The following is a 22908-nucleotide window of genomic DNA, read 5'->3' on the forward strand; positions in this document are numbered from 1 at the left end:
TTTGGCCGGGTCCTGCTCTCCGGCAGGTCTGAGGTTCGAGTCCCGCTTGGGGTGCCTTGCAATGGACTGGCGTCCCGTCCTGGGTGTGTCCCCTCCCCCTCCAGCCTTACGCCCTGTGTTGCTGTGATAGGCTCCGGTTTGCCACGACCCCACTTGGGATAAGCGGTTTCAGACTGTGTGTGTGTGTGTACTTTCTTTAACGACTGTAATACTGTAACCGTTTGCAAAAGAAATGCTTGGAAATCTAAAATATGCTCCTTCCCATCGACACTAATGCAGAAGACATTAAATAACCGTCTAAAACTAATATTTCTGTGAAACATCTAAGCGCTTAAGACTTTTGTACAGTACTGCGTATTCCTCATCACTTGCCACATAGTGTGCTGAGCCGATGCTCTGCGTGCAGCGCCAGGGCGTGTTTGTGTGTCTGGGTATCGCTCGGGAAAGTAGGGATGCATGTGGATGTGTGTGCAGGGCGATGAAAACGATGCAAATGCAAAGAGCGCTGCTGAGACACGGTGGGCGCAGGAGGGGGGATGCGCCCGGACACAGGGCACAACGAGAGGAGGACGTTCAGGGACATGTAGGAGAGGAATTCAGGTACCCAGCAGTCTTCGCTTCCCGGCCTCGCTTTTCAGTCTTGACTGCCCACTTTCCGACCCCCTCCCCACCAATCTCTGGGTATCAGAACTCCAGCTCCCAGCTTTTGAAGAAACCCTTGGCCACCAGGGCCTCTCGGAAAGTCACTGTCACCGAGTTGATGGTGACATCTGTCACGGTCACCTCCCCCGGGCTAATGACCGGACTCCAGCCCTCCGGCCGCTCTGTCACGGTCACCTCCCCTGGACCGGTGCCCGGACTCCAGCCCTCTGAGCGCTCGGTCATGGTCTCTGTCTCTGCCCCCACGGATGAGCTCCAGCACTCTGCCTGGTCTGACCCTGGTAGGAGGAGAAGAGAGAGCGTCAGCAGCGCTTTGCACAGCGCTCAAGAACACAGGCGGCGAACCAAAAGTTGGCGCAGCCCAAGTTGCTGAAGGAAGCCTACTGCCTAAACTGTTTTGCCCTTGAACTGGTCATACTTCTGTAATTACTAAAACGGCGCAATCGCTTCTGTGACGGGTTTCTGCAAGAACGTGTCATTCACACCTGCGGAAGGCTGGATGGATGGTTACCGAGACCTGGCATCAGACACACTGCAGCGCACCGCTACATTAAGGAAATGAAAAGGAAAGCAGCGGAGGAGCACTAGACACGCTCGGACGGAACAAACTGTAGAAAAGACTCGAAAAACGAGCGCTAGTGTCCAAGCGCCGCCCCCGCCCCCGTCAACGGCAACGCTCACCATTTAGCATGTCGTGATGGATCTCTCTCTCAGCCTCCTGTCTAGCCGCCTCCTCTTCCTCATCCTCTTCCTCCTCCTCCTCGTCCTCTCTGTCCCCCCAGTCTCTGTCCAGGCTCTCAGGGGTGGGCGTGGTGGGCCGGGGCTGGGGACTGATGCGCAGTAACTTGGATGCCCTTTGCTTGTTCCTGCGCTGGGCCAGCCGGCGGTAAAGGGCCCCCCCAGTGCGACACGGCGGACCCTCGGCTCCTGCCTCGGGGGTCAGGGATCGGGTGAGGGAGAGACGGAGGCGAGCGGGGGGCTTCTCCGGGCCCTTGTGTGCACTGCGCAGATCCATGGTGTAAATGTTCTGCACGGGGATAGGGAGCTTAACATAAGGGATGATGACAACATCATTAATTACAACAACCAATCAACCAACGTCTACAACCACTTCTCCCAAGCGGGTCGCGGTCATCCTGAGCGAGCCCATCCCAGGAATACACGGGGCGCAAGGCCGAAGGGGGAGGGGCCACACCCTGGACGGGACGCCAGTCCATCGCAGGGCACCCCAAGCAGGACCTGAACCCCGGACCTGCCATACAGCGGGCACCGGCCAAACCCGCCGCACCACCACAGCCCCTCATTAATTACACTTTACTATAAAATAAGCGCTTTAAAAAAAACAGGACTTATAGCTCACGGATTTTTTTCAACCATGTGCCTTAGCAACAAGACACGTTACGCGCTTCTATAGTCCACCGCTTCATACTACTGATGGCCGTGCTTTTATACATGAACAGCCACCTGCAAAATGCTGGTAAATTCCTGTGCCGGCGGGTGAATTTCCGAGAGCTCCTGCTGGGTATAACCAGAGTGTTAACAAACATCTTGAAAACACCGATGTGGGGTTTTCCTGAAGTTTCCAACATTCCATTTTCAACACTCGCATTTCCCGTCAATCGGCCTTTTCTACATAGAGATTGTTACCTAGTAACAGAGGACAAGCCACTGCCCACACATAACGGCGATACACCGGACGCGCGAAACATCGACCGAGCGCAACTTAACGTGGAGCTACTTTGAGGGAGTTGAGAGGCTGTTGCAAAGGACAAAGGCAGTAAAAAATAAAGACGCTGAAACAAAAAGTAATAACGACGAAAAGCTGAACTGTTTGGACTACTGACGAAATTCAATTTTTGTCACAATACTATCAATCTAGGGGGCGCGGTGGCGCAGTGGGTTGGGCCGCTGTCCTGCTCTCCGGTGGGTCTGGGGTTCGAGTCCCGCTTGGGGTGCCTTGTGGCGGACTGGCGTCCCGTCCTGGGTGTGTCCCCCTCCCCCTCTGGCCTTACGCCCTGTGTTGCCGGGTAGGCTCCGGTTCCCCGTGACCCCGTGAGGGACAAGCGGTTCTGAAAATGTGTGTGTGTGTGTGTGTACTATCAATCTATTCAATTTGAATAACTGCTTGTCCTGAGCAGGGTCGCGGTGGACCGGAGCCTATCCGGGCAGCGCCGAGCAGAAAGTTGAGGCGGGAGGAAACCCCCTGGATGGGATGCCAGTCCAACACAGGGTAGCCATGTAAACACTAAGGTCAATTTATTGTCACCAGTTCACCTGAACTGCATGTCTTTGGACTGTGAGTGGAAACCAGAGCATCTGGAGGAAACTCACCCAGACATGGGGAGAACATCCAAAGCGCACATGGACTGAGCGGGGATTGAAGTGGCTGTCTCTCACACCACCTAGGCAGCGTGAGGTCGCAACGCTACTCACAGCGCCACCGTGCCGCCCTCCTCACACTGTATCCAGAATGAATATATAGCTACACACGTGTGTATCACCTGCTTCTGCTTTCTGCGCTGTAACTTTGCAACAAGTAACCTGTCATTTTTTTTCTCGCGCCAACCTCTGTGGCCGGCGGACCGAACAGTTTTGTTTCTCACTCTGGTTACACATTGCGGACGCAAGTAACAACCTTGTTCACACAGTTATGCAGAAAAACTCAATTTTTTGAGGAAGTTTAAGTGAACTGTATGTAAACTCCGGACCTCAAGCTGCCCTGTACAACTGTCTCTGCACTTCCATGTTCAAAAATAATACCGCAAACCACAAGCTGAGTCAAACCCACAGCAGCCTGTACACTAATAGCCACACCCCCCCATGTATATGCTCTGCACTGATTGGAGGACATAGCCAGAGGGTGTGGCCCATACCTGTAGGAGGAGCCTCTTGGGCTTTGGGCCTCTTTTTCGGTATCCCAGGGCTCTGTCCTTCTGCTCCCTAGTTTGGAGAGGAACGGGGGGTCAGAGGCCGAGACGGCGGAGCACACAAAACGACAGCATCGTCTGCTCCAATCAGAGCTCAGCGTCACTCACTTCTCCTCATAGGCGAGGACCAGGCGCGGGTCCAAGATGTGCTCCTCAGGTTCCCACGTGCTGTACCTGCCCGAGACAAGGAGAGTACACACGTGGTGAGGAGAACTCACATAGAGCCCTTTGGGAACTGCATAGGGAGATGATCCACGTCCTAAGACGAAAGTAGAAAATGAATGGACTGCATGGACAAATACATGCATACTTTTTTTTTTGGCAATTGGGCCCATGTGCCTGAAAACGTTCTTTGCAACAGATGATAAGTTATTTCATCATCCGCCTTCACGAGACTTAACAAAGCATCTGTAAGTGACCTGCATTTACAAGCATTCGTAAATAAAAGATTAATGATGAACAACCTTATAAATGTACATATTAATTGGCTCGTTCAGGACTACAACAGCAGCACTCCTCTGGAACCCGCAACGTACCGGTCGGCTTCCTAAACGAATCCATCCATCCATCCATTGTTCCACGCCTTGTTAATTACCACTTGACCAAAACAGGGTCACCGTGGCCCCGAGCCTATCCCGGAAGCATAGGGCGTGAGGCGGGCTACAACCTGGATGGGCTATGACAGGGAAATCACACACACTCATTCAGTCACACAAACACACACTAAGTCCAGTCCCCGATGCAGCCGACGCACGTGTCTTCGGACCGTGGGAGGGAAGGCATGCGAAAACGGGGAGGACATGCAAACTGAACACACACTGATGTGGATTTGAACCCGGAGCTGCTTCCTAAAGCCCTTCTGCACGCCGGCCCCATCCTTTCCCGCCCTATTTGCTACGTCCGGGCCGGGCCCTCTGCGTCAGACGTCTTCGCGAAAGTCCCGGCGGCGTTTCGCCGTGCTTTTTTGGAAACTCTGCGCTGCACTCACTTGGGCGGCCATCCCTTCCACTTCAGCAGGTACTCCACGTTGCCCTGGGACAAAGGGAGAAATACAGACGGTGAGACAATCAAAACACAGGGCCATTCCCCGTGGAGGTGCCTAAAACAGTAAGAAAACAAAACACTAAACACAGGACATGAGGAAGAAAAATTCAGGGGGGGGGGTTGAGGGAGGTGCGTAGCTTCCCACAGGTTTTCTAAACAGAAGCACTACTGCGACTCCATCAGTGACAGCGGTGACGTCACTCCGCGAGCGGGGTCTCGGACCTCCCTCTCCTCTTCCTCCTCCCTCCAGGCTCGCGAAAACGTTCTAGAATGTTTTGCTACGCTCTAGGGGGGTGGGGCCACGGTAGCGTGGCGAGTAAATAGAGCAATATTGCGCAACGTGCGACACACGGCTGATTCTGATACGGCGAAGGGAGCGCTCCGCGTGCGTCCTCGCGCGCCCTTGTTTACGTCCAAATGCTCGCGATGGGCTGCAACTTAGAGCCAGCTCCCACTTTCACATCTCATATTTAATACAATTTAACTGCGCTGCACATACAACGACTGCGCTGCTGCATCCTTGGGTGATCCTCCTTACTGCTATTTCTCAAAATCCCCACGTGACGTGTGCGCAGATGCTAGATGTGTCGCAGCGTGCCCCGCGTGCTCGCCCAAGTGTCAAAGTTTCCTCGCGCGCGCGGCTATAAATGAACTGCGCAGTTCTATATATAACCGCGCAGCGGAGTGACATCGCGGGTTACCATGTCAGCGAGCGCGCTGCACCGCGGCCACGCACTCGCGCGTTAAAGTTGGGGAGGCACTCCTCGCGCACCCGCCCCCCTGGACACCCTGTTTACACGCGCAGTTCGTGGAGTGGAGCCTCACGTGCGTTTTTTAAATTAATCTGTCTCTCTGAAACGCAAGGGGCTCGGCTCATCAAAAGTGGGCGATGTGAAAAGAGACAGCGGTGGCACGTTTAGACCCCAACCCCTACTGGTGACGCCCCCCGCTTACCTTGCGAACCCTCTTCTTGATGATGGACTCCACAGCGAACACTTGCTCGCCTATCGCTGACAGCTCCATCAGTACGCGGGCCGGGGTGGCGTGCGCGCGCGCTCGCTCGGGCAGGACGGGAATGTGATGTTACCCTCTACTTTGGCCCCGGCGATACTGACTCCCGTTTAATCTCGACAAACAAAGTGTGTGGCGTTCGCTTCCTGACGAGTCTCGAGCGTTGGCCGTGCAGCGCGCGTCCTCAGCCCCGCATCCCTCCTGTGTCACGCGCGGTGCTCGTTCCCTTTCACTTTCCGTCGTTTTCCATTCTTTCGTTTTCCTTCTATTCCGTGTGTGGCGAGTTTTCAAATCTGCGACACATCTGCACCGCTCGGCGCGCTCCCGTGTCGCTCGCGGCGCACCCCCTCCCCTCTCCTCTCCTCTCCTCTCCTCCCCTCGCTTCTCCTTCCTCCCTCCCCGCGCGACGTCCGTTCTTTCAAAGCCGCGGGCGCGCGAGTGAGCGCGCGCTGCTCTGACGGCATCTCGCGCTTGGGGTTACACTGTCCCAGTGGCGCCAATAACAAGTGCGCTTATTAAAGCCGAACTACAAATATGAAGGCTCGGGGACGGAGGTTCGTAGACCTTGAGCTCTCCACTCGGTGTCCTTTAGCTTTAACGACGAGCAGCACGAACGAGCCACTAAGCACACGAACGCTCGCTCGCACAGCCCAAGTGCAGCAACTTGTGTGTGTGCTGCGTGTTATTCAGTATCACTTCGTGTGGGCACAAAATCAGTACAAACAATTAAAAATAACGGAAGATGCTGTCAGAAATAAGAAGAAAAACTAAGGGCTGTACATTCGATATAATAATAATGCAAGGTACATTAGGGAAGCGTGGAAAGTGTATTTACTCATTTACCGGTATGCAAATACATAACGTGCAATATTATTGTCTTTTCCCACTGATTAAATCTTATTGATGCATTTCATTACTGTGGAAATTTGTGTGGGGTACGAATGAATGAAACATATCTGCAAGAAGGGGTTAGAAGTGCAGCTTGCAGAACATGGAGTCCCAAAGGCCACACAGAGATGGGCTGAGTGTGTGAAGCTGAAGCGTGTGTTTCCCGAGCGACAGAGAGTACGGTGGAGTCCACGCATGAAGTGGCCCACGTCGGGAGACAGTGTGGCATTTCAGTGTGGCACCCACACACTCCTCCTGCGTCTGCCCAGTTTACCCTGAATGAGGTGTAAGACTCGTCCTGTGACTTAAAAGAAGCGTCACGGTAAAGCACCAGCAGAAATTGCCACACGTCCACGTTCGCGCCTTCGGTAAACTCCAGAATTTCCACTTGCCAGTGCAAGAACCCCAAGGAATGGAAACGTGCAACAACGACAAGCATGGTAATAATTTTACACTCACAAGTATTAAAATGTCATACATAGGAAACCTCATATCGTGCTACATATTCAAATAACCTACATTTTTACCAGCTGAACATGGTAACATGATGGTAACACACCGCCTTCTCGGCAATCCGTACCCAGACTTAGGTATTACCAATTCAGTCATCTACCTTGCTGGCAACATATAACGTATTCGTCAGAAACAAAGGATAAAAGTGAACCACATGTTTAGATTCAACAGAGTAAAGGTCCGTTTTGATAATTTCACAGACACGCGCTGTTATAAGTTGTACCTCAGTTGTCAGTCAACAACAATAATTTATTAAGTAATAATTATAACATCTGTTGCCATGGTCTGAAATAATAGGCTTATAGAAATATTATATATGTAAAATACATATACTGTGTATATCTGATATTCTGTTTCAGCTACACACAGCCGAGTTCCATACCAAAAATGAATTTCCGCCCACGCGCTCAGGTTACGTTACATCGTTTCACGTCACAGTGCTCATTTTTTCTATGGATACCACCAGAAATTTTTCTTTCAGCGCCGCGCTCCACCACTGCGCTTCTCTTTTCTCTTTCATTCCATCCTTCCTTCCTGAATCGGGTCTTTGCGCCCCAACTTCTACCGGGCATGCGCAGAGCGCCCCGAGGCCTAGGGGGGAGGGGGAGGGGTCACGGCTCTTCGCGCTATCGACGTCACGCACTGCGGTACCCATGGAAACCGAAGTGCATCAGCCCGAACGCTTACGTCATGTTTCAGCGCAGCGCGACTTCGCTTCCTCAATGTTTCCACACGTGTAGAGTGAGGTGTTACACAACTCTTTCCTAAAATAGCTCGGCGTGATTCATTAAATGCACACAAGAAAAAAATAACATTAAACATTATATACGATTCCTTTGTTTCATTAACTTGATTTTAAACCTGTTTACATTTATTTATTTAGCAGATGCTTTTCTCCAAGCGACTTCCAGTAGTAGTATGTGTTATGTAGTAGTGTTATCAGCCCACACACCTTATTCACCAAGGTGACTTAACATTGTAGATACACTACTTACAATTGGTCACTCATGCATACATTGGAACACACTCACACACCATGGCAGAACCTGAACAGCATGTCTTTGGACTGTGGGAGGAAACCAGAGCACCCAGAGGAAACCCACATGGACGCAGGAAGAATATGCAAACTCCACACAGACTGAGGGGGAATCAAACCACATCCTCTCATACCATCCAGGCGCTGTGAGACAGCAGCGCTACTCGCTGTGCCACCGTGTCACCCAGGTGCTTCAGGTGTATGTGTCAAAGCATTCATTTGCGGTACCTTCATTGTCACCTCTTTGTTCCACAGGTAGCTATTATCTTAACATCCCAACAGTAAGAAATGTTTAGCTCCATATGACATTGGATACAGCCAGGAAAAAGTGTACATTATTAAAGAAGAAATAATTTCAGCTGAGGCCAACACAATGGCAGACAGTGACTAGTGAGTGGCTGCAGGCAGAAGGCGATGGTAGGAAACTGCTCTCTGCTCTGGTCAATGTGAGCCTAATCCAGGACACAGGCTTTGCCAGATGGTTCAGTGAACTCAAACAAGCAGCAGTGTCACTTGCTGCTTGAGCTGCTCCACATGGAGGAGTGGGTCAGTGGGTCAGGGTTTCGAAGCTGCGGCTGAGGCCCCCTGTGCGTTCGCGCTTCCGCTCCAGATGAACTCCGCATGACATCAGTGATGTGGAGGACGACTAGGGGATACATGCCACTTTGCCAGGGACCTCTTATCGCACCAATCCTCTTTCAGCAGAGGACGACTCGCACATCCTCACTGTGTACTTGACCTATTTCTTAGGCTTACGCCGACCTGCGTGCTCGTACACATACGGAACCATATCCCTTACACACTTCAGCTGATAGGACTGAGAAGCATATAATGATGTGCTTTTCCTCACTTTTTTATTTTCTGGTTTAATGTAAATGGATTGGGTACCTGCTACTCTTATTTGCTACGTAATGTGTATGGCAGTTTTGTTTCATACATTAATTTGAAAAAGTTTATCCACAAAATGTTTACATTAAATAAATGTTAGTTGAACTGGACACAATAAGTAAAAAATAAAATGGAGTTTCATACTGTTTGTTGGGACAATTTGTGGTCCAAGGAAGTTAGAGACTATGAATAAAAGCCTGGAGGTACTTCAGCTAAACTTGACTCAGAAGTGGAAAATTTACAACCTTAACATACAACCACTTCATGTGAAATTTCTTGATGTCTTCTTGAAGTTCTAATAGCGATGTAGGAGACCTACCTACTCCAGCCCCGACACCATCGCACACTCCTCATTCTCAATGCCATCTGGTCGCACTCAGTTCCTCCTTCTTCTCCAACTTGAGCTCCAGTGCAGCTGCCATGTCCTCCAACAGCTTCTCCCGAAAGCTGTCCTCTTCCCTGTGGAGCTGGTGCCGGTAGTATCCCCCCAGTGCGCTCATCTCCTCCACTTTCTCGAGCAGCTCACTCCCCAGCGCCCTCCTTTTGGCTTGGGAACCACAGCTGAGAACCAGCGGTTTGTGAAAGCACATGGAAAGCATAGCCTCGAGCTCCCCAGGCAACCCCTCCAGCAGCTGGCTGGGTACAATGGAGCTCTTGATGGATCCTGTATGGGTGAGGACTGGCAGCACATAACTGAGCGCCTCTTCCCCTATCAGGTTCAGGAGTGTTCTCAGGGTTCGAGCTGCATCAGCATCCATCCTTCTGCCAGGTGCAGGGATCTGCATGAGCAGTAGGAAGGCATGAGGCCCTGGACTGGCCAGCTGAAGGCTCCGCAAGGCCTCCCATGCCCTCTCCCGTACCCCTAGGGAAGATCCCAGCAGATCTGGAGTGTTCACCACGGTCACCTGCCTTCCCCCCACCACAGCCCTCCAGCTTACGCTCCTTGTAGAAACACCCAGGGTCCATCCCTCCAGTTGGCTGCTGCTGCTGCAGCCCAGTAGAGCATCCAGTACCAAGCTCTGCCCAACAGCTTCTGGACCCACAAGGATCACTCATAGCACATAGTCCTGGGGGTTCCTGATGACTTGGGCTGAGCTTTGGAATTGTCCTCTTTGGTGAGAGTTGCCTCTGACGAGCCCTGTAAAAAGAACAAATACCAAGTTCTAAACGCAATAAATTAATGTTCATAATACAATTCCAAGTAATGCACTTAATAAAAATAAACTGAACTTAATCAGAAAGGCTACAGTATGATCATATTTATCCATACAAATGGGTCAAGCACAGTATTTTTGGACACGTAATTCACCGTTCGGACAGTGTCCAGTAAGAACGCATCACCAAAAGAAATAAAATATATAACTAATCACAAAATGCCCAAAGCATCGAGCCAGCGTGGAGTAACTGTATGAGGCAGGGGTTACTCCTGGATCCATGGTATAAATGCAAGGTGGGAGAGCATGCGGAATGGCTGAGTACTTCAGCAGGAAAGCGACCCACCGCTGACTGATGCAAGGAGTTTGGTCACAGCCACCACAAATTTCGTCAGAGTGGTAATCGCACCTGGAGCAGGAAAACAAGGGATGGTGTCAACATCAGAAATTGTGAAGGTGGAGTTATGAATCCAGATTTTGATAACAGCTTGGAGTTTAAACAGTAGCATGAAAATGAAAGGACAGAAAATATTACAACTACAAAAATGTGTTTTTTCCATCTCAAGGTAAAGTTTTATACAGTATGTGGCCCAATCAGAAACTTCTAAGACTGGCAGCTGCATGGTGATACTGCTGTTGGCTAAGGGTTAGGGTCAGCAGCCAGTCTTAGAGTTTAATGGTGGTACCATGTACAATATATCCTCCCAAAACTCAGGAGAAAAGATTTGGAGAAATTTCGAAAGTCTACAGAAAGCTGTCGAAGTGCCAACATGTGGATCATTGAATATCACTGAAAGGCATACAAGGATCTGTCGAGTGGACGGACAGAAATACTGGGTCATAGACTGACCGGGTCTTGGGAGGATACTGAACTATTGATTTAGTTGAAGTCAATAAATGACACACAGTGCTGATAAGATTAATATGTTCTCAAACTGTAACAAAGCTACTGTTCACAATAGGACCCCCTCTAAATATTATACGAAAAAGCTTTCCCCACTGATTATGATCCTCCACAATGTTGACAGCCACTTCAACAGGGCCTGAAACCCTGAAAGACAAGCACACCTCTGTCAGACAAGTCACACAGCTTCCTATTCCTTGGAAAGAAAAAAAAAAAATCTCCATTACTTCTTTGCTTCACAGAATCTTTTATTGGAAATGACGGCCAAATCCTGCACTTTGTCACTTTTATTTGTTAATTATCACAGTGATGACTGTGTTGGCAGCTCAGCATTTACAGCAGGACAGACAGGTGAGCGAGTGCCCAGATCTTACTCAGAAGGGTCTGCAGGAGGCAAGTCACCCAGCTCCAGAGGGACGTCAGGCCTGCATGGGACAGAAATGTTGACCACGGCTAGAACCACCTCTGAGGATCTTGGTAACATGACAATGTGTGTGGAGTGCAGGTACCCAGATTTAGTCTCGGTACTTTGTAACTACAGTTGGTATCATTATTGCTATTGTTCGATAGCTTCATAGTTTGTACAGAGCGACTTAAGTTAGGCTTGGTCAACACATGCGCTTGCAAGATCACGTGGTGTCTATGATGATCATTATTCAGGATGAGAAGCTGAGCTGCAGCTTTAACATCCCGGGACTAGACTTGACACGGTCGTTTAGCAAAAAAACAGCAGCAGCTTGAAGGTAAAGTCCAGGTATTACAAAGAAACTAGGGCTAAGAGCACAGAGTGAGATACTATGAGAAAAATCCTGAGCAAGTCAAAAGTTGCAGGTTTGATTCCCACCTCCAGCTGTAGTTCCCTTGAGCAAGGTACTTACCCTGAACTGCTCCGGAAAAAAATTACCCAGCTGTATAAATGGGTACCTTAACACTAAGTTGCTTGGGAGAAAAGTGTCAGATACATTTAAATTTATTCATTTAAGTCAGATGTTTGGACAGTTTCATGGGGAAAGACCAGAAGAGTGGAAGGTGGATGACAGCTGAGATGCCTGACTCCACAGCTTGGAGGTAGTACAAGTGTGCATGTGTTTGACAGCATGATGTAGACTGTTTACAGCTGTTACAAACACAATGCAGCAGTAACCAGGCAACGTAAAGAATCCTCTTTATTCTTCAAGGTGAGATGAGCAGCGTGTCGTGTGAAACTGCAAGTCCTTTGGTGATATGATGGTGCAGACACACGGAGCTCCTTTGAGAACTTACCTGTGAGAGAACATATCATACGTATCGGCCACCTTATCACGGTTGGGAGACCTGGACGGGGGGGATGGAAAATGTGCAGAAATGCTGAGGAACATCTCACAGGGAAGCTCTCTCACATTCAAACACACTGATATGTACATTTATTCCTTTTGTCAACGGTTTTCTCCAAAGCAGCTTACAATGCTGTTACCTAAAATTAATTAAATTTACCACTGGGTAATTTTACTGGAACAATTTAGGGTTGAAGGTTATATTACAATACAGAGTAGTACGGGGAAATATTGACAATATCCCGTGGTAAAGGTGAACGGGTGCAGAAAACGAGTGCAGATAAAGATGTCCAAGGAGCAGACCTTGTGAGAACCTGTAGAGCAGATAGCCCAACACTGACAGTACTGCAGTGGACACACTGTTGAAGCTCACCCACAGATCTGAAAATATCAACATGTAGAAATGTTCAAACCTGCACACGCAGCATTTGTTCAACAGACATGATGTAAACACACACATCATAGAGAAATAACTCCAGAAATTGGACCAATAAGTATAATAATGCAGCTGGTAGCATAATGGTAAGAGGTGCTGCCGCCTTTAGAACAAAAGGTTGCAGGTTTGAATCCCAGCTGTAGTACCCTTGAGCAAGGGATTTATTCTAAATTACTCCTGTAAAATTGCCCAGCTGTATAAACAGATAACTAGCTCTATCTATCTAGGTCAACATTGTAAGTCGCTTTGGAGAAAAGCATCAGCTAAATGAGTTAAATACTGTGACTTGCTCCAGGGGACTACAGCAGCAGTGGGATTTGAATCAGCACACTTCCAATTACAAACCCATTTCCTTACTCTGCTAATCAGCAGTAGATTTACCAATGTAGTACAGTGTAAATGTAACCATCTCCCCACCTGTTGCAGTGTCTTCCAATTGCGTCCCGTCCCCACAGGGATACGTTGCGGTACACGGACTGTCGGCTTTGCAGTCACATCCTTCCATGATCAGGCTAGCAGATGATAGAGTCTGAACTTCTTCCACAATTCCTCTTAGATCACTTCATGTTAACAAGCTGTACTGTATGAGTGTGAAGTTCACCAGTACTCAGGTCAGGAAGGACTTTTTAAACTACATGTGAAATGAGGAACAGGAACACTGAAGGCGTGTCACCAAACTGGTAAGACAAGGTAGGCCAGTCTGCAATTAACTGTTCAGAGATATTTTACCAAGAAATCAATGCAAACACACCAGTACTTCTCCTTATTTTAATAAAGCAAGTATCAAAACATCTCAACTAATCATATAATATTTTTCAGTCCTTATTATATACAAAAACACTCTTCTCAATGCCAAATTACTTAAACAAAATGAAACCAGTAATGTGTTTCTCCTGCCAGCTACAGTGAGTGGAGGCTGGATTGATCTTTGATCAATTTCAGTTTGCATAATTTATCACTCATTACAACTGTCTTATGTAATAACTACATAATTATAGTAGGAAGTGTGTTGGTGAAGGACCTGCTTTTGTAAACTCGAATCCGAGGAGAACAACTCTAGCAGAGCTGAGAAAGGAGACCTGAATTTCTGCAGTAAGCTGTATAGTTTACTAAAAGTTTGTCGTGCTACAAGTCTGTTAAGATGTTGCAAGTATATTTTTCCATATTTGATTCTGCTTCTACCACAAGCTATTAGCCAATCAAGCTACTTGCCATCATTTCTTCCACCAATGAGATGGTACCGCTGAACCCACACCTTCCCCTCCCTTCCTCCTGCCCTTCTTCCCCTCATTTTGACAATTTTTCGGTCAGAGAGTCGATGAGTTCCTGCTTCTTGGTACCAGTGGTGCGCACCCCAAACTGCTTGCAAGCCTCCTTCAGCACTGGAACTGTGAGCTTTCCCAAGGTGCCTTTCTCCACATGGGCCCTCAAATCAGCCTCTGACACCTCCACCTTGGGCTTCTTCTCTGCTCCACCCCCTGCCTCCGCTGAACACACATGAACAGAGCAGGCAACAGAGGTGAAGAGCTGGGCTACTTAAGCAACCACTCGACTGTGGATCTGCTACGAATCAGTAGTTCCATCATGACCTTCGTGTGCATTACCACCGTATACTATGCTTTGACCTAGTGCTCACCAGGTTTACGTTTGGTCGCTGTCTTTCCCTCGGGGTTGTAATCAGCAGGGTAGACCAGGTCCTTGAACTCCTGCACTAGAGAGCCCAAACGCTGATCCATCAAATCCACTTTGGGCTCTGGAAAAGAACAACTTATCAATGAATAAATTCAGTAAGCCAGCAGGTGGTATAGTAGTTAGAACTGCTGTCTTGCACCTGAAGGAGCCAGGATCAAATTCCACTTCGCTCTAGTACCTTGAACTCTGAAATGACAGTAAAAACTACCCAGCTGCATAAATGTGTGTATAATTGAAAATAGCTCAGAGTGCAAACTTAACCATCGTAAGTCACTTTGAAGAAAAGCAACAGGTAAGTGAATTTTTAAAATAAAATAAAAAAAAAAAAAAAAACAGATAAGGGGGTTGCCCCTATTTATGTGTGTATGTGCACAAGAGACTGGACCTACTTGTCAAGTCCTCAATGGCTTCTGCCTCTAGCATGTCAAGGGCCAGTGCCTCAAGGTTCCTGAAGTGCTGCTGCAGGACAGGGTTCTCGAAAGCGTCACTCCTGAGGCACACAGACAAACACGCAGGTTTCCATTTATTCATTTAGCCAACACTCTTCTCCAGAGCAATTTACAATGTTAAGCTAATAACTGATTTACCCATTTATACAGCAGGGTAATTTTTACTGGAACAACTCACGGTGAGTACCTTACTCAAAGGGACTACAGCATAAGTGGGACTTGAAACTGCAACTTTTAGATATAAAGATCTAACACGTCTGCATCCAAGTCTCTCTCTGTTGAAATAATTCACTCGTATTTTCTGTGAGATGTACGTCACTTTGGAGAGAAGCTTCCGCTAAATGAATTAATGTAAATGTATGTAAAGCAAAGATGGCAGCTGTAACCACTGTTACCTGCTGCCCCCAGATTATGGTTTTATGTGATGAAACCTACCTGTGTAAAAGAATAAGACAGGGCAAAAGTCTTTGCTTTAATTTTTGTCAGCATTTGTACAATTTTATGTTCCACTGAGCTCACCGAAAGGTCTTTGCACCAATTGCATTAATTTAATTTCAGGAGCAATTCTTTCTCTAATGGGAAATCCTGATAAGGCCACAAAAAGGAGAAACGTGACACACTGCTCCATCCCAGGGCCACCGGGCACCTGTATTTGAACCGCAGCTTCTGCACGATCTCTTTCATCTTGTCAATTTGCATGCTGTTTGCAGTGGGGCTCTGGTGGACGTCCAGCGTCCGAATATCATCAGCGAAGGGCAAGAAGATCAGGTGGAACCCTGGAACGGAGGAACATCTTCGTGTGGGGGTCAGTTATTCCACCGACATTGAACTCTGTTCCATTTTGCCAAATCGTGCTGCTAACTTCACAGATGTTGATGAGTGGAATGTATTTTTGAGGCTGGGGTTGCCATGGTGCTGAACGAATACTGTTACCATGACACTCAGCAGAATACCTGCAGGTGTAACCTGTGTCTGGTTTTGGTCCAACTCCTCCTTCTGGGGCACAAGGGCCACAAATCGGGGCGGTGTGTTGCGGCGGGAGGTATATTTGCACACGGCAAACACACCCCTCTCACTGCACTTGCGCAGTAGTGCTGTGAACAGGCAGGAGCTGCCTGTGAGAGATGGGGAGAAATAAGGGTGAGATGAGGATGAAAGCTGTCCCAGGGGGAGCTACTCGTGCTCTGGAGCAGGCGCAGCTCACCTGTGATCATCTCCTCCTCAGGGAAGATGAAGAGCGAGGGCCGGATGTGGTGATGCAGCTTCAGGCGGCTCACAGGTTTGAACCCAATGAGGAACAACCCTGGTTCGTCAAACTTCTTGAGCTCATCGACTTCGTCCTTCTCTAGCACAATCTGCCTGTTGCCATAGACCTGCATGCAGAAGAACACTGACAGCTGAAGACCTCATGCAAACCAGAAGCAGAACCTCAACCACAGACCAGCATCCACTGGCATGGGAAGATTTATTTTTATTACTTCTTCAGCAGATGGCTTTTCATGTGACCTAGATAAGTATTACTACTCACTTTTAGGTCACACTTTATACTTTTTCTGAATATTCAGCCTAAGGGTCCTTGCTCAGGCACATTACAGAGGTGTATCTCTGCATCCACTATACCACCTTCTGGCCTCCAAACAGCAGCGCAGCAGAACTTTGTTCTCGTTACCTGGGACCTCTTGGTGTCGCTGGGGAGCAGCAGGGTGCCTGTTTGCATGTGGAAGAGGCGCGTCTTGGTATTCACTGGTTCGTTAGTTGTCCTGTACAGACGGATGGGTGCTGGTTTGGTGGCGGTCCGCACCAATACGTACAAACCCACCGCCACGTGCACACCATCACCTAGGGACAGATGTAGCCTAGAGGGCATGCAAAGGGGACAGAGGACAATGGTTGAGCTGCTGGCTGGTGGTACTGTACTCACAGTGCCAGGGTTAAATTACTACAACTACTTTGTTGTATACCTGATATTTTCATTCAAAGCAGCTAGCCAATAATACAACCGAACCTGTTCATACAGATTTCTGCTGTAAGTTATTGATTTCGGCTCCAGTGGGATGTAATGAGCTCCCTCTCAGAACTGCTGAATCTGTTCCAGCATTAAAGGAAGAGTCTCAAACATCTTTTTCACACCCATGTCTCTTCTGATCTCATAACTGCTGATGTGCAACACAACATCTTCTATGATCACTTCTGTATTTCCCATCTGACTCAGTTCTACAGGCAACTACTTAGGTAACAGGCACTGGCAAAAACAGTGGCATCAGACAAAAACCAACTGTGGTTTAGTAATTGGGTCTGTGTCTAAAGCCCTTACGTGTCGGTGAATGCACTTTGTTTACTCCGAATTGCACACCCCTTTGGAGAAAAGCATCTGCTAAGCAACAGCATGCAATGTTATATGGCCAGTCTACTGGCTTTACACACAGGGCTTCAGGATACATGCGTTTCAGAGATTCCAACTGCAGCCGATTTACACCTAGATGACCAGAAGAGGAAACTGACTATGGCTTTAAAATAACGACTCAGTTTTGAAGTAGAACTAGAACCAGTACACAAAGCTGATGAGACGGGCTGATACACAGCTACACAAAGCACTAAGGTTGCAGTGAAGCAGTCAGATCGGCTCACCTGCTCTGCGCCCTCTTCCTCATCTCCTTGGCTCGAACCCTCTTCTGCAGGTCCTCCAGTTTGGCACAAGGTTCCAGCTGCAGCCCCAGCTCTTCCGCATCCTCAGGAGGGCTAATGATGTCGCAGAAGAAAAGGGACACGTCGAACCCCCCTGGCTTGACCAGGTGCATCAGGTCTATGACCACACCTATGGGATGGAGATTATTTTCTTACATTTTTATTCCATCAACAGATCTGGATATTTAACTGGAATATTTCGAGTAAGCTGTTACAAGGTTGAACAGAGGGGCAGTCACCTAGGACTTGAACTGCTGCCCCGCTGCATACCTTGTACATGACAACAGCCCACACAGCAATACAGAAAAGAACCCGACAAAACGTTTCTATAGCAACACACTCCCAATCTCTATAGCAATTTAAGCATTTACGGGCCTAAGTCTGTCCAGCAGTTTATAATATTAATCAGAATATTATCTGAATTCTAGATGGTGCTTTGGGTGAAGGAATAAAAGAGCTCATACTGAGTGTATATTTGCACACACTATGGCCCTGACACTAGGAAATAACACACTCCTTGAGCTCAACAGTGTTGTGTCCCACTCCCTACACACTGTGCTGGAGACGTACCCGTCCCCTTGAGATCACCAGCCTTGGTGCGGGCGCTCAGGTCGTGGCCACTATCACCATCATGGGGGTTGTCCCGGCAGGTGAAGATCATCAAGCGTTTGTGAGAGAGACGCAGTCGTATATCGCTGTACAGGTTGGAGCAACACCACAGCGCGTCCCCCAGTGAAGTGGGCCCGCTCCCCAGCATTTGCGCAGCCAGCTTTGCCCCCTTCTCCCCGCGCAGGCTGTCCACTTCCTGGACACGCTTTGCACCTGGTGAAGGGGTGACATACATAGGGGAAACATTCCATATTAACGCATTGAAATTCCAATCTGGCATTTGGACAGCCTGACACATTTGATAGCTGCTTGTTTTATTAATAAAACCACAAGCAGAGAGCTTTTTGAACTGTCTTACTTGTGTTAGCGTGTATGTAATTAACTCCCATAATTCCCACTTCCATATGCCCAGGGTGGCCGTGTGGCTACACATGATGCTGTGTGGTACTCACCAGGAGAGTCCAGGTCATGGAACACATAGACATTCTTAAAGGAGTCTTGAGGGTTCTTGGAATTTTCTGTTGCATAAAACACCAGTGCCACCAGGTCCCTTTCACTGCTGATGATCTTGCTGGTGTACACGCTGCGCACGCACTTTTGAAATGAGAGAGGGGTATGCAAAACAGGTGCAGCAGAAAGACTCCCAAACACAGACCGCCAACAACAAAGACACAATTGAGGGTGAGACCCAGAGTCCCACCTGCATGGTCATGTCAAAGTTGGTAGGCTCGCCATTTTCCCCCTTTATGAACATCTCCTTGGAGGCATCCACCAGGAACACCAGACTGTCACGTCCACTGTATTTGTAGTCACCTGGAGTTTTGACAGCAGCAACAAATACTCTTCACAGAGATGCTCATATATGTAAAGCTGTTTCAGATTATCAAAAAGTGAAATATAACCCAAAAAAAAAAAAAACCCCACAGCCTGAACTATTGCATCCAAAAAACCACCTGACTGTGTGTTGTTTGCCTGTCGTTGTCGACGAGGACCATCTAGTCAAACTGGGGTTGGGGCAGGGGTGCCTTGTGCGTGCACAGATAGTTGATTAGACCAATTTGCACATGAAATATTCTCTGACACTGTGGACATGTGATTGTGAGATTTCCTTGAGATTTCCATTCCTGTCGTTTTTGCACGGCTAAAGTTGTTTTATTGGCTTTGTACAACATCACGTCTTTGTGTATGGAGGTGCGCCATCTCGTTCTGTTCTTTCCAGATTCTTCCCAGCTATCCGTGTCAATGCCAAATGCCTTCAAGGACGATTTAAGCGTATCCTTGAATCGCTTCTTCTGACCACCTCTAGATCGGTTGCCTTGGAATAGCTCGTCATAGAAGAGTCGTTTGGGAAGCCGTTGGTCTGGCATGCGTACCAAGTGACCCGCCCATCTAAGTTGGGAGTGCAATTAGAATAGTGTGAACACTTGGCAGGCCTGCACGGGCAAGAACCTCCCTATCGAGAACCTTTTCTTGCCATTTAATAGCAAGAATTCTACGTAGGCATGCTGTGTGAAAGTGGTTCAGTTTTCAGGCATGACAACTGTAAACTGTCCATGTTTCGCTTGCATAGAGCAGTGTAGATAGTACGACTGCACAATAAACAGCAAGTTTAAAACCACCCGACTAGAGGTGTATAAACCTCCTGTTTAAAGCTGCTGCCTTTGGACCTAAAGGGGTAATGTTTGAATCCCATCTCCTGCGATAATACCTTTGAGCAATATGCTTACCCTCAACTTTTCCAGTGTTTTGCAGCATTTAACCAGCTGCATAAATAGGTGAAAAAAAAAGTATACATTTTAACACCGTAAGTTGCTTTAGAAAAAGCATTGGCTAAATTCAATTAATTTCAAATTATTTTTATAGAGCACTGTTCTCAGTGTGACACAAAGGTTACTGAATATGATCAAAACTTACAATTACAACAGCTATAAATAACAGCATAAGCCAGCTGGTAACACTGGAGAGGAAAAGAAAAAAACCCCAATTACAAAAAAGGGAGAAAAATAAACCTCTACGGCTGTCCACCACGCCTGGTCAACCTACTGTGGTAACAGGAGACCTGTGGGAATATGGCTAATACAAAAAAGAGCTGTACGACTGCCAAGACGAGCTACAGTGTGTACAAGCTCCAATTCTGTGTAAAAGTTTGTTCATTTTTGACTTGAACAACTAGTATTTGACAAAATTACATCTGTTATGCCATTATAACTATCCAACAGGTAACTCATTAATTACACAGATCGGCCTCTCCCCCACCCACACACACTGAAAGCCTTCGAATAAACTGTTCTGACTCACCAGAAGACTCCTCTCCTTCCTCCTGTTCCACATTGTCCTCCTCATTCTGATAGTAAGCGTTCCACTCAGCCATTCCTCACAGCTACCTCAACCAGTCAGACCTGCAGGTCAAATTCAGGGTCATTTATGACAATGAAAATCGGTGTCACTTTCCCACTGATGTCGTCTGGAGCTGAGACAGCAGGGGGCGCAGTGGTTAGAGCGTACCAGGTTTGAATCCCACACCTGTTGTGGTACACTTAACCGCAGTACTTAACCTGAAGTGAAACCGTGAGAATACCCAGCTGTGGAAATGGTTAAATATTTGTAACGCTGATTTAACATTGTCACAACAGTAGGCTAGCAACTATAAGGAACTTGGTTTCTAAGTAGTAGTGTCAGCTCTTTGGGATATACCAGGTCAAGTGTGACGCTTTTGGGACATTATGTAGGACATGTACTTGATTTGAAGGAAATTAAAGTTGAGTGAGTGAGACAAAAAACTGCCCCAGAAAAAGAGGCCCACGCAGGCAGCCGCACGGATCAGATCCACACCTGACTCTGACAAGCCACAACAAGGACTATCACTCACTGTGAGCAAACAATACAAGATGCTTCTGCTCTTCTGTAATTTACCCATCATTATTAATTTAAAAAATAACAGTTAGTAAGCCGGTTTCCCCTCATCATCGATTCATGCTTCTTTCTATATAATAATTCCTAAATAAATTAAACACAGATCAGATTTCCGTCCGCAAGACGGATGAGAACAGCTATCTAACATCTTTGAAAGAAGACACAGTCAGCGTAGCTAACAAGAGAGTCGTTTATCATGCTGAAGTTACGGAAAAGCACAAAAAGCACTTAAATTATGTAAACTTTCAGTTAGTACCACAGTTTCCTACTCACCAGCACAACTAGCTACACCGAACAAGTCTAAACAAAACTGTGGTTCCCGCGAGCACAGGCAGGTACGTACGTAAGCACGTACGCACCAAAAACGTCATGTACGCTGCGTCAACATTTTCATGATGATTGGCTATTTGAAACTATGGCGGATGTTTTAATACCGTAACAACTTCCTTTTCTATCATTATTATTATTACGTTTACGTTACTTTATGTAGCAGGCGCATGTCCCCGAAGCAACTTCTAATGAACTCTATGTAGTGTTATGAGCCCACAAACCTTATATATTCACCAAGGTGACTTACACTGCTAGATACACTACTTACAATGGGTCACTTATACATACAGCAGTGGAACACACTCTTTCTATCACTCACACACTATGGGTGAACCTGAATAGCATGTCTTTGGACTAAGGGAGGAAACCCATGCAGACACAGAGAACATGCAAACTCCATTCTCCATTATTACTCCAAACTATGTTATCATTTAAACTCTATTATTATCTATATTGTTCTAATTTTCTAATGTTACTTACATATTATATAAAAAATTCTTTATTTTATATATAATGTACTTTATATGTATATAATATACAAGCAAATAAGGGGGGTGCAGTGGCGCAGTGGGTTGGACCAGGTCCTGCTCTCCAGTGGGTCTGGGGTTCGAGTCCCGCTTGGGGTGCCTTGCGACGAACTGGCGTCCCGTCCTGGGTGTGTCCCCTCCCCCTCCAGCCTTATGCCCTGTGTTGCCGGGTGGGCTCCGGTTCCCTGCGACCCCATATGGGACAAGTGGCTCAGGAAGTGTATGTATACAAGCGAGTATTTGTGGATTTATACGTTTTTTTTTTTTAGATTCAGACAGGTTCATTTAATGTATTGAAAAACCTTCTAAAAATAAAATGAAACTGAAAACGGACCCTTTTCAGACTGGGCAAAGGCAAACATAAAACAATATTCTTCAGTAGTCTAAAAATATAGGTGAGAGTCCTTCCCACTTACAAAGTGCAGAACCTACATTTTATCCACCACTGTCTATTTTAAATGTGCCTGTAAACCAGTATGTAGGTACAAAGTTTATGAGGGGAAGTGTTTTCCCTTCTGCTTATTCTCAGTTTATGACACGTTTCTCAAGATCGATTCTTGGGCTTTCTTCACCGCTTTTTACCAACAGAGGAGGTCAAAGACAGTTTTTTCCCCATAGTCCTTTTAAGGGATTTTCAACACATGGGGAATGAAGGCATCTCAGACGTATAAAGATATAATAATGAAGATGACGACGACTTTGAAAAAGAAAATGGCGACAACGGCCTTGGCGGAGAAAACGGCTTTGGTGGAGAAGATGGCCGCGGCAGAGAGAATGGCGACAAGGATGAAGACAACCGCAGGGGGGCAGGTAAGGCCATTTTCTCCAGGGAACCAGTATTGCACTGCTTTCCCTGAGGGGTCACCCAGCCAGAAGAGCTCCCCATAGGAATAAGCATTGTCAGGGACGTTGGAGCCTCTTGTTGAGGG

At 47.4% G+C, this 22908-nt stretch overlaps 3 protein-coding genes across 3 annotated transcripts; all 3 read right to left on the reverse strand.

Annotated features, from left to right (window-relative positions):
- Positions 1–289: 289 nt before the first annotated feature.
- Positions 290–6111, reverse strand: cbx7b (chromobox homolog 7b). The gene is made up of 6 exons (XM_018761441.2): positions 5586–6111; positions 4576–4619; positions 3696–3761; positions 3534–3600; positions 1342–1687; positions 290–938 (listed from the first exon to the last, which is right to left on the reverse strand). The coding sequence occupies exons 1-6, from the start codon at positions 5652–5654 to the stop codon at positions 685–687; spliced, it is 846 nt and encodes a 281-aa protein (XP_018616957.1). The 5' UTR covers positions 5655–6111; the 3' UTR covers positions 290–684.
- Positions 6112–8220: 2109 nt separating this feature from the next.
- Positions 8221–10013, reverse strand: LOC114909047 (GTPase IMAP family member 4-like; the record flags this gene model as incomplete). The annotated part of the gene is made up of 1 exon (XM_029247002.1): positions 8221–10013. A coding segment is annotated over one exon (690 nt), but the record flags the coding sequence as incomplete, so codon positions are not given.
- A 3498-nt stretch (positions 10014–13511) lies between these two features.
- Positions 13512–21472, reverse strand: xrcc6 (X-ray repair complementing defective repair in Chinese hamster cells 6). Its single transcript, XM_018761375.2, has 13 exons — positions 21396–21472; positions 20508–20608; positions 18910–19022; positions 18662–18803; positions 18171–18422; positions 17544–17730; positions 16585–16771; positions 16120–16288; positions 15869–16030; positions 15562–15691; positions 14856–14956; positions 14411–14527; positions 13512–14261 (listed from the first exon to the last, which is right to left on the reverse strand). The coding sequence occupies exons 2-13, from the start codon at positions 20578–20580 to the stop codon at positions 14062–14064; spliced, it is 1833 nt and encodes a 610-aa protein (XP_018616891.1). The 5' UTR covers positions 20581–20608; positions 21396–21472; the 3' UTR covers positions 13512–14061.
- Between the last annotated feature and the right edge of the window lie 1436 nt (positions 21473–22908).

The sequence above is a fragment of the Scleropages formosus genome, chromosome 20, assembly GCF_900964775.1.
Source record: "Scleropages formosus chromosome 20, fSclFor1.1, whole genome shotgun sequence".
Classification (NCBI taxonomy): domain Eukaryota; kingdom Metazoa; phylum Chordata; class Actinopteri; order Osteoglossiformes; family Osteoglossidae; genus Scleropages; species Scleropages formosus.